The 16,036-nt window shown below is 39.5% G+C and overlaps 1 protein-coding gene across 2 annotated transcripts in view; it reads right to left on the bottom strand.

The window, feature by feature from the left end:
- Positions 1-16,036, bottom strand: part of DDR2 (discoidin domain receptor tyrosine kinase 2) — a 167,755-nt gene that overhangs the window by 60,995 nt on the left and 90,724 nt on the right. For both annotated transcript variants that reach the window (XM_082264960.1, XM_082264961.1), the window contains exons 7-8: positions 9,251-9,434; positions 79-322 (exon numbers count right to left, since the gene is read on the bottom strand). In XM_082264960.1, the coding sequence (XP_082121086.1) occupies positions 79-322; positions 9,251-9,434 (428 nt within the window). The remainder of the gene's footprint in view (positions 1-78; positions 323-9,250; positions 9,435-16,036) is intronic.

Here is a 16,036-nt window from a genome sequence, read left to right as displayed (position 1 = left end):
TTAGGACTGGGTTTAGGTGAACTGTGGCATGTTATAAAGATGTTAACATTTTAGATTGTATAATTTAGTATTACTTACCAGACTGGAAGGTGATTTCGCTAAACATCATCCAGGAATCTGCAAAATAGTACTGGCATTTAATTGCCCTTGCCATACGATTGTGCAGTTGCACAGTGACATAACGAGCGCTGGGGTTGGCATCATCCAGTATCAGGACAGATAAGACAGAATTGGCTTCCCACTCATTGGCCTCAGATCTGAAAAAGCACTGTACCTCCCTAAAGACCTTTACACCTTTTGAGAACATGTTGTTACAGTGGACCTGCATGGAAAGAAATTATTATTTTAAATATTTTAAAAAGTAAACACATTTAAAACAATGAAACATGCTAATTCAAAACGGGAAGAGAAATGTACAAATTATAGTAAACCATTTCAAACAATCTAAATTCAATTTCACTATGCCAAGTTTAATAAACTCACATTTGCGGGTTGAGGGTTGAATTACTAAAGGCAAACAGACTGTGAATTGTGTAAATGCGGTTGCACTCTGAAAGTAAATTTGCTCCAGAGCTTAGTAAATGAGGGGAAGCTATGCTGACTTCCATCATCCAATCAAGTGCAAGAAAAAATGCTGTCTTTTTTTGCCTATTTTTTTGTTTATTTGCCTTTACTAAATCAATTAAATAGTAAAAGTAGGTGTAGCGCTAAGGCAATATCATATAAAGTCCATATCCACAAGGAAAGGTAAGTGCAAAGCTAATGTCCAATAAATCATAACGTCAGTGCTTGATTTAGGGACCTCCATCAGCACCAGCACCCAAGCGTAGGAGCCTCTTACCAGACAAGACTGACCCTCATTACAAAGGCCAATCAAGCACAGGAACTCACAACGCCAGGAGTACTCCCAAGGATGTAAACAATCCTCTTGTGGTCCTCGACCATAGGACGGATGATATTAACATCAGACCTCAGATCAAATAGAAGAGGGGGACATTCCTCATGGTGTAGTAAGTTTCTCAAGCAGTTTTTTTAAAAGAAGTAGGCAACTTACATAAAATTGCAGCAATCAGGCGTTCCTGGTCCCTGAATCAAGCACTGACGTTATGATTTATTGGACATTAGCTTTGCACTTACCTTTCCTTGTAGATATGGACTTTATATGATATCTCCTTAGCGCTACTCCTACTTTTACTATTTCATTGATCTGTTATTCAGGATTTTGTGTTAGCTGCTGTTTATATTGAGGTTGGCACAGTATATTAATATCTCCTTTACTAAATCAACCCCATTGTTTTTTTTAAGCATAATATCTAATGTCATGTCACATTTTCTATATAGTTTGGTCTAGGATAAGCTAAGATAACATAAGCTTTAATATCATGTAATTAATAAATAAAATGTTGTGAACTTTTATTAACGTTGTACAAATACATGGATATGTAAAATTCACAACTATCTATATCAATATCTATATTATACAGTTTTGTTAGGTTTCATTTACAAGTGCAACTAAAAAACTTTAGAACAATTGGCACAGTAAATATTCAACATAAATATACCCAGTCTAAATGCAAATGTAATATATATCCTTAATTGCCCCTAAAACATCTTTTATCAAATAAAGTCCATAACATAAAGGGCATTCACCACAGTGTGTTGTAGTCATTTCTAATATTTTTTTTAATTTACTAAATGCCGCTCAAGCTGTGCATGCTTCCGCCTTATGCAGATAATAAACGCTCAACTCACAATGTTGACCCCAATGAAAAATCAAGGTCAAAACTGCACTTTTTGCCCTTCCTTGGGCTGTGTCATTAGCTGCTCCACGGAAATCTCCTTTTCTCCTTCGCTGGCAACACACCTAAATGCAGGTCAAATGCAAAATAGAATAGGACTAAGAATGTTCTTTGTATATACAGCTCTTTATTAATATAAAATACACTCAATTTCAGTAAGCACACCAAGTGCTAGGCTACAAGCATAAGTTAAAACATGGGTACATCCCACCGCTTTCTTCTTCCACACCTCACAGACTCACCCAACCCTCTGACGGACTGACTCCTTTGCAACAAGTGTGGCTCCGCCCCTATACGCATTATGCTCATGCTCTGGGCTTCTTTAGTAGGACTAGGACCAGAGCCATCTCACTTAGTAGATAGATTTGTGGAGAAAGGATATAATAGATTAAAGATATAAGGTGAGATGCATAAAGTATAGGCGATGAACAGGGTATCTTTAGTGAAAAATAAGGAGTGGATACAGATTAGTATGAATGTTGCCAATGAGTTCAGGGTTCTGCTGGAATACAGTATTCAATACAGAGAAAAAGAGAAAATTATTAAAAAAAAGCACTGGGGGATCCTTTTGAATGATACAATTGTAGGTCCAGTTTTACTATCTTGTCCTATATTCATATAGAGTAAAGCAACCACACTTTGTAATATACTAGCCCCTGGGAGTTAGACCCCCCAACTAGAAAGAAGGAAAACTTACTCACACCTTTTCTGGCAAGTTTTTATGCCTGTTGGAGGAGTAAGGGATGCCAGACATCAAGGGTTAATAATAAAAAGAAGTCAGAGTTTTTAGCACATTCTATGGGTAAAAAATATCAGTTGAAAGAATTTATTACATGCACAACTGGTTATATGTTAGAGTTCCCACGTGGGAAGCAATATGTGGGCCGTATGTCTAGGCAGTGGCAAGTGTGGGTCAGGGAACAGGTCAGTGGTATAAGGAGGGGTGAGAAGACACATAATGTTTCCAAACATTTTAGAGAATGTCATAAGGGAAAGAGGAAAGACATTAGAGGGGTAGACACTTTATTAGGCAATTAGGCCAAAGGAAGTCATATTAGATACATAAAACCAAGGTTTTGGCCTTAAGGGGGTTTGGTGGAGAGCTCAATATAGAATCTGATTTAAATAGCTTTATCAGTAATTCCTAAGTCTCCCCCTCTGTGTCTTTAATGATAATTTACAAATATTTGTGAGTTGCACCTTATAATGATCTGATTGCATTTCTTTAATGATTATGGATTTGATATTATGATATGGGAGTATATTTATTTATTTATTATATTATTGTCCACTAGTTTCTATAGAATAATGTTTTTATCCAATTATTTTTATTCAATTAATTTGGTTTTTAATTTATTGGATTTATTGATGTTGCACACCCCATGTAGGAGCTTAAAATTAATAGGCATCCTCACTCCTGCACAGCGAGGCATACACTGAATCTTCACAGGCACACAGAGCCTGGGAACAGTCCGTAGCTTTGTTTCTGTTGTGCTATTAAGGGAATACCAACTTGGATGGGGATAGGGAGTTTATGGGACACCCACTTGACAGTAACAACAACTTCAGGGGCAACTTCCTTTATACAGACTCCTATTCAGTTTTTCTCCTGCATTTACTACTGCTGATTGACTCCTCTTGGAACTGACAAACTCCTTGTCAGCTCAGTAACAGCCCTTTACAGGCAGGAACTCACAGCCCCTTGAAATAGCACATGTAGAGTGAAACAGTGTTTAACCCTTCCTTCTATTTCCTCAGTGGCCACTGATCCCAGCACCACTTCTTCAGGCAATGCTAGCCCATCTGGCTGCAGCTGCCTCTTCCACCAGCCCTCCTGGCTGTCTCTCTACACTAGTCCACCTGAATGAATCTTCACCAGCCCACCTGGCTGACCCTCTGGAGATCTCTCAGTGGAAAAGCAGAAGACTTAAGCCCACCACTGTCTTCAAGGGAGTCCGGCTTCATGTGGCAGTCTCCCCCCTTTGTTAGTCTCCGCCAGTGTTGAATTACTCACTCTGTCCTTTCTTGCTCATGAAAGCCTCCTCCCTTGTGTCTTTGGCAGGATCCTTCCAGGGGATTAGCTGAGGCCTCATAAATATGCATGGCAGCTCCTCCTAAACCCAACCCTTTAATTCTAGTAGGTTCTCCAACCTTCTAGACATCAGGGGGAGGCACCAGAGAACTGGCATGAATTATCAAAACTTTACAGCATGAGTCAGGATATGGTTTGCCTACTCTACTTCTTGCACACTCTAGAGGGTGCTACATTGATTTTCTAATATTATTTTTAAAACATTTTTGAGGATTGATTGTACATCAAGTTAAATGTGGGGATATACATTTTCTATTGGTAATGTATTAGCCCGCTACGGAAAGCAATAGTATTATTATGGATCTATTCGTTTTAAGTGGTAATTTTGTATGACCCTGTTTGTACATTATGTTTTCTGAGCTGTGCTGTGTAGGGAGATGTTTTGTGTTTCAGCTCTGGATCTGAGTAGTTGCTGCCTTTTCCGGTCCTGGGAGTAGGCATCGCCTCCAATTACATCATTTCCGTTTTTTCCCCCAACCACTACAAGAGTTTCTATGATGACGACAGGGGGAAACTATAAAGAGGAGCATGGAGAGATGGCTCCAGTCCTATAGAAGAAGCCCTGACCATGAGCGTAACGCCTTTAGGGGTGTAGCGACACTGGTTGCATTGGAGAAAGGCCATCTAAGGGGCAAGCGAGCCTGTGAGGTGTGTAGGGTAAAAGCATGCTCGGATCCACTTTTGGATAACTTTTCAGAGATGTGGGACAGGCAGGAAGAAGGCTTTATGTCGCCTCCTGACCACCAGTTTTAACCCTTTAAATGCCATACTACTGCCTTGAGATGTGCATGTGTTGCACGTGTTTGTGAGGCCGTGGCGGGGCGGTTGCAGGTCGGCCCCATTAAACTTCATTAGTCTTGTTTGGTGACAGAGTCACCCACCGAAAGCATCATGCTATTTACAAGTACATGATCGTGCCTGTGGCATGTGTACAGCTGTGAGCAGCTATATGTTTAGTGTTCAGGCCAGTGCACTAAAACCAAGAACGTGTCTGCAAACATCAAATGGTAATAGATATCTCCTGATGTTTTTCTATTATCAAAGGAAAACTGGTCCTAAATAGTAAAAAAATAATATTTTTTTCTTAAATTTAGCTGTATATTTCTTGCTGTTACCATTACTTACCACCAAAGAACAACCCAAAATAAGTTCTACTGCTCCTGGCAATCGCATCAATACCACATATGTGCACCCTATTTGTTGTTTGTACTCGTAGTAGGGCCCAGAAACAATGGTGAACTTTTTGTTTAGTTTTTTTTATCCTACCTAAAGCACACTGACACTGTCTGACACTGATACTAATTTAAAGAAATGTTTTTAAAAAAAAAAAATCATACCCAAAATATACTGACCCTGATCCATGACTTGACCCTAACACTAACCCTGGCATTGACTTAGATCGAACTATGAGCTAGATATTTTTTGCTTTCTTCGAACTTTGAGCTAGATATTTTTTGCTTTCTTTTAAAAAATGTTTTAACCTCTCCCCACTGCTGTTTCCTGGCCTTTTAAGTGGATCAAAATGCCGGGAGACGGAGGTGGGATTTCCGATCGTGTGACCACTGTGATTAGCTGTCATAGCGGTTACATGATTGGAAAGCTCCCAATCGCAAGTATGCATCTGTAATCATTTAGTTACTGAATTGTGAATGCGCTCTCAGCACAGTAAACTTTTTGCCTTCATGCACATATACGCGGCTGCTCATTGGTAAAGTCCACTCGCCGAAAGGCAGTATGGCCAGTGGAAAGTGGTTAATTTTTTTTTTTTTACAGACTATTGTTTTATTGACACTTTTCTCTCCTGAAAGGACAAAAAGATACAGTCAGGTTGATTTACTGAGATTGGATAGTGTAAAATCTGGTGCAACTATGCATAGTAGCCAATCAGCTTCTAACTTCAGCTTGTTCAATTACGCTTTCATGGAAAAAAACTGGAAGCTGATTGGTTTCTATACAGAGCTGCACCAAATTTTGCACTCTCCAGTTTTATTAAATCTCCCCCAATGTATCTTTCTCTCTACTCAGAGGAAAAAGAAAACACATGGGCGGGCTGCACAGTGACTGACCACTGTGATCAATCTGAGGCTATCACAGCAATCAGGTGATCAGGAACCGAGTGTCCCAGGTCCCGATCATTATTACGAGACCCAGGCTCCCGATGAGTGCTCAGTCCCCGTGCTGGGAGCTTGCTACCAGCACAAACACAGATACGCCTATATGCAGCCTCATAGGAGAAGATCCACTTACATAGGCGTGCATATGTCTACACAGTTGGTGGGAAGAGGTTAAGCACTGTGTTTTTGCAAATTAATTGTTGTTCTAGTGTGAAAATATAAGTGTAGCTAAAGCCAAATTTTGTTTTATAGTTTTGGATAGAGTGGAGAGGGTTTAGAACAGTTGTTAATTTTTATTGCTTTCTGTGACCCTGTTAGGGAGATGAATTCTCTCAATTTGTTCTGTTTACCATTATAAATGAAAGTGAAATTAAAAGAAAATCACAAATTCTGGGTTGACATAAGAACGGTAATAGAGGGGAAGTCTTCCAATGGGGACATTAGCTCTGGTAACCACTGGTATTCCCTCACTTTGTCACTTTGGAGGGATTTTCTCGCACTTCCTGTTTTGGCTTCGGGACAGAAAATGAAGTTTTCTCATCAATGCAACACAGATGGCAAAAAAACAACAACAACACAAGGGTTATAACCCTCCCCTACTCCATCCAAAAAGTTTAAAAGTTTTGCCTTTAGTTACACTTTAAGTAATTTTGGAAGTCCTATAAGTGCCTCTAATATAAAATCATCCATGCTGTTCTGGTCTAGCATAAATTGTGGTACAGCACTTAGAGGTTACTGAAGTATAATATAGTGTTTTTAAAGGCACTAGAACAATGAAATCTGTGCAAGAGACTTGTTTCGGCAACACTGCTGGAAAAAAAGCTCATATAAAATGGCATTGACATGGTGGATGGTTTTGGAAGCAGCATAATAAAAAAAAATAATATTACATAACTAGTAGTAATAAACTATATGAGACCATATATGTAAATAAATGCTATATACGATCACATTTATTTGATATCAATAATAGGGATGATCGAACTTTTGAAAAGTTTGGTTCGGCCAGAACACCCGAACTTCCCGAAAGTTCGGGTCCGGATTCCAGAACCCCATTGAAATCAATGGGGCCCGAACTTCGGTAATCAAAAAACACCATTTTGAAGCCCTAAAACCCAATAAATGCCCCTAAAAAGTGCCTAGGGTTCTGGGTCATGCCCCAGGGACTATTAATCACACAAAAAAAGTTCTTAAAAATTGTCGTTTTTGATAGAGAGCCAATTATTGAAAAAATTATTGAAAAAAGAAAAAAGAGATTTCTTTGGATTTAGTGTCTGGGGGGTCTAAAAAGTGTACCTGTGAAGTTTCAGCTCTGTAGCATGTCCAGAACCAGAAAAAATATAATTTTTCTTAGAATTTTTAGTAGAGCAGGATGTGGCTCCGCTACTTTCACACCTGGGCGTTTTTGTTGCAGGCGTTTATTGGGCTTTTTTGTGGATGTCTTTGGAGGCAGGCATGACATCTGAACTTCTGTGTAGGGGTATATATACACACACACATATATGTATATATACACATGCACACATATAGGTGTGAAAGGAGCGAAACCCCATCCATGTGCAAATGAAATTATTTGCAGGCATAGGGTTCCGCTCCTTTCACACCTATATGTGTGTATGTGTATATATATATATATATATATATATATATATATATATATAAATATATATATATATATATAAATATATATATATATGTGTGTGTGTGTGTGTGTGTGTGTGTGTGTGTGTGTGTGTGTGTGTATATACCCCTATACAGAAGTTCAGATGTCATGCCTGCCTCCAAAGACGCCCAAAAAATGCCCAATAAACGCCTGCAACAAAAACGACCAGGTGTGTTCTTTCAGGCATTTATTGGGCATTTTTTGGGCGTCTTTGGAGGCAGGCATGACATCTGAACTTCTGTATAGGGGTATATACACACACACACATATATATATATATATATATATATACACATATAGGTGTGAAAGGAGCGGAACCCTATGCCTGAAAAGAATTTCATTAGCGTATGGATGGGGTTTCGCTCCTTTCAGCACCTATATGTGTGTATGTGTATATATACATATATGTGTGTGTGTGTATATATACCCCTACACAGAAGTTCAGATGTCATGCCTGCCTCCAAAGATGCCCAAAAAATGCCCAATAAACGCCTGCAACAAAAACGCCCAGGTGTGTTTTTTCAGGCGTTTATTGGGCATTTTTTGGGCGTCTTTGGAGGCAGGCATGACATCTGAACTTCTGTATAGGGGTATATATATACACACACACAAATATATATATATATATATATATATATATATATATGTATATATATATATATATATATATATATATATATACACACATATAGGTGTGAAAGGAGCAGAACCCTATGCCTGCAAATCATTTCATTAGCGCATGGATGGGGTTTCACTCCTTTCACACCTATATGTGTGTATGTGTATATATACATATATGTGTGTGTGTGTATATACCCCTACACAGAAGTTCAGATGTCATGCCTGCCTCCAAAGACGTCACAAAAAAGCCCAATAAACCCCTGAAACAAAAATGCCCAGGTGTGAAAGGAGCGGCGCCACATCCCTGCTCTATTAAAAATTCTAAGAAAAATGATCTTTTTCTTCTGGTGGTCACCCTGACATGGATGAGTTCGGTCACCCTGCCATAGCAGTCAGAGTCAGTTCACCCTAAACTACACTACGGTCACCCTGACACTTAACACTTTCCCTACAGAAACTATATTTTTGAATCTAACTAGTGGTATATAGTACCCTAACTACACTAGATATCCCTTTCCTCACACTAATAATTGCTAAATGACACTTTTGCAGCAGGAGTAACAGAACTGTTTCCACTCTCTTCCACAGCCCCTGTATTACATGCTAGAGATTTGGCGGGGCTATGTTATATACTGGGGGGCGCATTCTCTACTGATTGGCCTCTGGACCCCCTAGTCACTCCAATCACATTCCTAGCATACTCCTGCCACCTCAATTGGCTTTTCCTGACGTTTCTGGTCCAATCACGGGCTTTTAAAGCCCAGTTCCTGTCCCATTGCATTGTGGGCGGTTCTGGTGATGAATTCCGAACTTTTACCGCAAAAAGTTCGGAATTCGGCCGAATTTCGAACAGCCAATGTTCCATCATCCCTAATCAATAATAATAAAACTTAGTGGTATTAATGGTACTTAGTAGTATTTTTAATTTTACCAAACACTATTGCAATTTGACTTTACAAACCTTCATCATTGTAAAATTTCTCATTCTGTCAAATTCAAACATAATTTCCACATATCCATTGGGGAAACTTTCATTGCTCCATCCTACGTAGTCATATCCAGGCCACATATGATATTCATGAGTCAAAGTAAAGTCATCAAGACCAGAAACGCCATCGGTCAGCTGGCCAAGTCCTTCCATCATGCTGACATGAAAACAAAACAAAAACACAATAAATATGATTACTTACTATGTTTATACTGTATAGCAAGTATTTTATATACTACATGTTAAACCCATTACTGCAGTGATTCCCATTTTTTTTTTTTTATCTTAGGAGATTTTTATTTAATCACATTTTTTACTCTTCACCTGGGTTTACAACTATTTAATGTTTGGCATAATGAATGTTATATACGTTACTAATCTGCATGTCTGCTTCACCAAACTTTATTTTTATAAATATTCAAAACAATCATTATATGATTCATTGGAACCCATTTTTTATGATATGCATCCCCATAGCAACTTAGAAACAGATAGTACTTAGGCCTTTTTTTTAAAATGTATTTATTTTTCTATTACAGGTAGTTATATAGCGCCATAAATTTACATAGGGCTTTTTTTTTTTTTTTTTTACTTAAAACCCTTATTTTCTCCTTCACTAGAACTTTCTAAAATTATTTAATCTCTCTTAAAGTGTAACCTCACTCTCTCAATTAACACTGACTATTGTAATCCTTTAGCATTAGTAAATAGATAGGAAGGTATATCATATTTACTTTTTTTTTTTACATTTCCATTTCTTCAGTTATGTCCTGGTGTCCTAGGCAAATTATGCCATACATCACGGAAGTCTTTGGAAGGGTTTTAGCTTAGCACACCCTGCTGCCTATGTCCCTGGGCTAAGGAGAGATTGATTCCAGGAAGTAAATGCCACATGAATCATCTGCTCTTTCTAAATATGACCACAGGCTGACATACTAGGGGGTGTATTTCAAAGTGATTTATTATCAAAATAAACCATAAAGACATGAATTGTTTGATGGGTGAGTTATCTTTGAATGTTAAAAATTACTTATATGGCAATGAAATTAATTAAAAGTCTATGAAAAAAATGCTCAGATGCAGTGTGTTTCTTTTTAAATATTTACTGATCTTTCTCATCCAAATTCTATTTCATCTTTACTTAATCTTTCCTAATATTTCTTATCAAAATTGTATTTATTCTTGGTTTCTTCTTCTAACTAATACGTGATTTCCCTCCATAACAAACATTACACAATTTTTCATGGTTTCATGAAAAGTGACCATGTTCTTTTGTGCAATAAACACAAACACAAGTAATATTAATGGCCACTGGCATTATGGACATCAATCTTTTAGAGCAGAGGTCCCCAACCACCAGGCCGGAGCCCAGTACTAGGCCATGGCCTCCCTGCAGCCGGGCTGCAGGCGTGGTGGGCAAATGAGAGAGAGCGAATAGACTGCTAAGCAGGAAAGCGAGCAAGCAGAGAGATGACATCAATCTCTCACTGCCCGCCCTGCATCACCGCAGTTCTGCCCTCAATGTGCAACCACAGGCAGCAGAGAGATTACATCATCTCTCACTGCCTGCCCTCAGATGTGCTGAAAAGCTGGGGAGAGAAGCCTTTTTCTCTGCTGTCACTGTTGTTGCAGGATGAAGGCAATCCGTATCTGGGGGCAGGCGACATGACAAGTGACAATTCGCATCTGGTGGAAGGCGATGTGGTAAGTGAAAATCCCCATCTGGTGGCAGGCAACATGGCAAGTGACAATCCGCATCTGGTGGCAGGTGATGTGGCAAGTGACAATTTGCATCTGGTGGCAGGTGACGTGGCAAGTGACAATCCACATCTGGTGACAGGTGACATGGCAAGTGACAATCCACATCTGGTGACAGGTGACATGGCAAGTGACAATCCACATCTGGTGGCAGGTGACTTGGCAAGTGACAATCCGCATCTGGAAGCAGGTGACGTGACAAGCTGCATCTGGTGGCAGGTGATGAGACAAGTGACAAGGTGCATCTGGTGGCAGGTGACGTGACAAGTGACAATCTGCATCTGGTGGCAGGTGACGTGACAAGTGACAAGCTGCATCTGGTGGCAGGCGACATGGCAAGTGACAAGCTGCATCTGGTGGCAGGTGACAAGCTGCATCTAGTGGCAGGTGACGTGGCAAGTGACAAGCCGCATCTGGTGGCAGGCGATGTGGCAAATAACAAGCTGCATCTGGTGGCAGGCAACAGGGCAAGTGACAAGCTGCATCATGTGGAAGGCAACATGGCAAGTGACAGGCTGCATCTGGTGGCAGGCAAAGTGGCAAGTGTCAAGCTGCATCTGGTGGCAGGTGACATGACAAGTGACAAGCTGCATGTGAAGGCAGGTGATGTGACAAGTGACAAGCTGCATCTGGTGTCAGGCGACATGGCAAGTGACAAGCTGCATCTGGTGGCAGGTGACGTGTCAAGTGACAAGCTGCATCTGTTGGTAGGTGATGTGGCAAGTGACAAGCTGCCTCTGATGGCCAGCGACGGTGGCAAGTGACACACTCAGGGCTCCCACTGATTCTGCATTATGCTGAGTTGAATTATTTTATTTTAAAATACAATGTAATAATAGAAATAATGGAAGGGGATCAAATACTTTTTTTCCCTCACTGTAAGCTTTAAAATGACAATAGAAACTGACTGATTGCCAATAACAGCTGGCATGTAAATTAGTAATGTATGTCACATTCATCATGCCAAAAAATGAAATAGTTTGTACCCCAGGTATAGAGTAAAGGATTTCATGAAATAATCCCCTAAAATAAAATTTAGTGTAGTTTAGTAGGTTCAAGTTACCTGCAACGTGAGTTCTCAAAAATTCCTATATCGTTTAGGGGTTTATTTATAGGGTAAACAATAAAAATAGCATAGAATGGCTGGGTACTTAGAACAGGGAATACAGAAAAACAGTCAGGGATTCTTTAGTAAAGACCTGCAGAGGAGGAGGAGAAGGTGGAAATATGTGAAGTCTTTGGAAGGATTCTGAAATTATAATAACATTCAGGATCAAGGTGAAAAGTAGCTAGTATGGATATGTATATAAAATAAAAAGAAAACACAGTCTGAAGATTAAAGGAGTAGCGTAGGACATCCAAAAATAAACACCTATATAAACATACACACCTGTATGGCACACCGAGAGGCTGAGCCAGCTGCCAGGCAGGCATCTGGATAAATCCCAACCTTAAATTTGGGACCCTTCCATAGTCTGGGACTAGCTCTATGATATCAGTCAACAGGGGGCTTTAGCCCGCTGTCAGCTGAATCTGGGTCACAGGATTTCAGAAATAGGTGCACTCCAGTGACCCAGAAGAGAAATATGGCCAAAAAGGTCTCTTATTAAACCTAGTTCAAACAATAATGATAAAAAATTGATGAAAGAATGGGGAAGTTGCAAACAAAAAATACATTGAGAAACATGCTATACTTACTGGGACTATGAAAACAAATATTTTGAGAGAAAAATCTGAAATTTAAAAACACATGTTGATTTTGGTAAGGTGGAAAAAAGCCCTAAAACTGTGGAATAATATAAAAATAAGATCACACAAAAAATGTAATGGGACTGACTTTTAGAAAGGTGAAGTATATAAATTGAAAATTTCAATATGTAGTGAAACAGAAAATTCCAGTAATGATAAGCAATTTGAGAAGTTGAATAATAAATTTTCACAACACAAGGTTGAGGGCAGAGGGAATGTAAAGGAAGAATAAGGAGCAATAAATATTTGTACCAGCAAAGTAAAAATTGTGGCAATTCATGAAACTCTGGTATTGGAAATGACACTGCCTCCGAAGGTCAAAAACAGGAGATGAGACAACTATAAGAGGAAGTTAAAGGCAGATAAATGGGGAAAAGATAAAGAAGAAGACGAGCAAAGTGCGGTCTCAGGATAACCTAAGAATTTCATCATCAGAGATCAGTGCCAAAGATTCAACTACAAAAATATCACATTTAGGTTTTAGAACAGGGGTTCACCCTTTATTCCTATATCAAATGTCATCTTCTTTAATTGGATTAAATTTATTTGAAAGAAAACTAGCTTTGACAAAAGAAGATGCTAAGAATAAGGATGAGTGTAAAGTAAAAAAATGAATAGCAGAAGAAATCTCCACTTTGAGAATACTTGAATCCTTATGAAGAGAAAAGGAAACAGCTGAGAAAGAAGTAACAAGCCCTTTTACAAACTTGAAACGCAAAAACAAAATCACTTCCTCCTTTACAGGTTATCTGGTTATCAGGTTATTTGTGAAATTAGTGGAAACTGAGCTCCCCATTTTGCATCAAAATATTAGATCAATGCAGATCAAACAAAACGTTTCAAGTAATGAAAGAGCTATTTTAATGCACTATAAGATGATACACAAATTAACTATAGTATTTAAAGCAAGACCCTACAGGTAAAAAACAGGTGCATCTCATAAAATTAGAATATCATCAAAAAAGTAATATTATTTCAGTAATTCACTTCAAAAAGTGAAACTCATATATTTTCTATAAATGCGTTACACACAGAGTGATATATTTTAAGCATTGTTTTCTTTAAATTTTGATGATTATGGTTTACAGCTAGTAAAATCCCCAAATTCAGTATCTCAGAAAATAACCAATAAATAATTGGTTATACAATAATTGCCACTAATCACGTGACTTGACAAAGCGCATGCTCGCAAAATGCATAGTCACGGCAACGGATTGGCTTGCGTTCCACGTTGGTTACTGCATCTGCCCTTGTTCCACCAAGTGATGGCACTTCCAGGCATCATGCAACCCTCGGCAGTTCCAGAACACGGCTGGTTTGCGCCGGCGGTGATCGGCCAGGATTTTCCCTTCCTTCCATAGGGATTCCAGTGCTTTGGACACCTTTACATCTCTGAGAGGCATAAGCGTTGGATTACCTCACAGTGACTATTGGCATTCACCATCCCACAATGCCCTCACCGCCACCCGCACACCAGTGGTAACGTGTTAGCCATCCCTGGTTTTATTCATTTAATAAACCAACCTTCATATATGGGTTGCTGTCTGGGGATTCTCTTTTGACACCTGATTGACACTCCTGTGCACTGTCCTTTTCTAGTGTATTATCTCAGAATTGTTGGCTTACCGAAAAGTATGTCCATGTGTAAAATAGTATGCACTCAACACTTGGTCAGGGCTCCTTTTACATGAATTACTGCATCAATGGGGCAAGGCATGGAGGCAATCAGCCTGTGGCAATGCTCAGTTGTTATTGAAGCCCAGGTTTCTTTAATAGTGGCTTTCAGCTCATCTGCATTGTTGGGTCTGGTGTCTCTCATCTTCCTCTTTACAATACCCCACAGATTCTCTATGGGGTTTAGGTCGGGCGAGTTTGCTGGCCAATCAAACACAGTGATACCATGATCATTAAACCAGGTACTGGTACTTTTGGCTGTGTGGGCAGGTGGCAAGTTCTGCTGGAAAATGAAATCAGCATCTCTATAAAGCTGGTCAGCAGAGGGAAGCATGAAGTGCTCTAGAATTTCCTGGTAGAGGGCTGCGCTGACTTTGCACTTGATAAAACACAGTGGATCAACACCAGCAGATGACATGGCTCCCCAAATCATCACAGACTGTGGAAACTTCACACTGGACCTCATGCAACTTGGATTCTGTGTATTTCCACTCTTCCTTCAGACTCTAGGACCTTGATTTCCAATTGCAATGCAAAAGTTTTTACAGTCGGTGATCATTTGGGGAGCCATGTCGGCTGCTGATGTTGGTCCACTGTGTTTTCCAATGTCAGTGCAACCCTCTACCAGGAAACTCTAGAGCACTTCATGCTTCCCTCTGCTGACCAGCTTTATGGAGATGTTGATTTTATTTTCCAACAGGACTTGGCACCTGCCCAAACTGCCAAAAGTGCCAATACCTGGTGTACTGTGCTTGATTGGCCAGGAAACTCACCTGACCTAAACCCCATAGAGAATCTATGGGGGTACTGCCAAAATAAAAAGATGAGAGACACCAGAGCCAACAATGCAGATGAGCTAAAAAACACAATTAAAGAAACCTGGGCTTCCATAACACCAGAGCAGTGCCACAGGCTGATCGCCTCCATGCCACGCAGCATTGATGCAGTAATTCATGCAAAAGGAGTCCCGAACAAGTATTGAGTGCACACTGTACTGTACATGGACATACTTATCCGTAAGCCAACAGTTCTGTATTGAAATCCTATTTTTCATTGGTCTTATGTAATATTCTAATTTTCTGAGATACTGAATTTGGGGTTTTCACTAGCTGTAAGCCATAATTATCAAAATTAAAAGAAAGAAATGCTTAAAAATATATCACTCTGTTTGTAACACATCTATATAAATGACTGTATATGTGTTTCACTTTTTGAATTGAATTACTGAAATAGAGAAGACAAACAGGCTTTATACACAGTACGGCGGATTAACCCCTTCGGTTCCACAGTGGGTATAACAAGCATGCTTTACTGCATATACAGACTGGTTTTACTGTTATGGGTTTAGTAACACTTTAAAGAGGTAGTCTTTTCTTTAGGATTTTGAAGATAACCATTACACAAATCTAAAGTTTATCTAAATAAATACCCTTTATTACAGAAACCATTAGGGTCCATTCACACTAGCGCGACTTGTCAGGCGACTTGGTTGCCTGACAAGTCGCGGTCGGTCGCCTGCCATTGATTAGCACAGGACCCGTTCTAATAGGAGCGACACAAGTCGCTCCGACTTAGAAA

This window comes from Pelophylax lessonae (assembly GCF_965119305.1).
Source record: "Pelophylax lessonae genome assembly, chromosome: 8".
Lineage (NCBI taxonomy): Eukaryota > Metazoa > Chordata > Amphibia > Anura > Ranidae > Pelophylax > Pelophylax lessonae.
The sequence above is the reverse complement of the archived record's forward strand: the minus strand, read 5'-3'. Positions and strand labels throughout refer to the sequence as shown.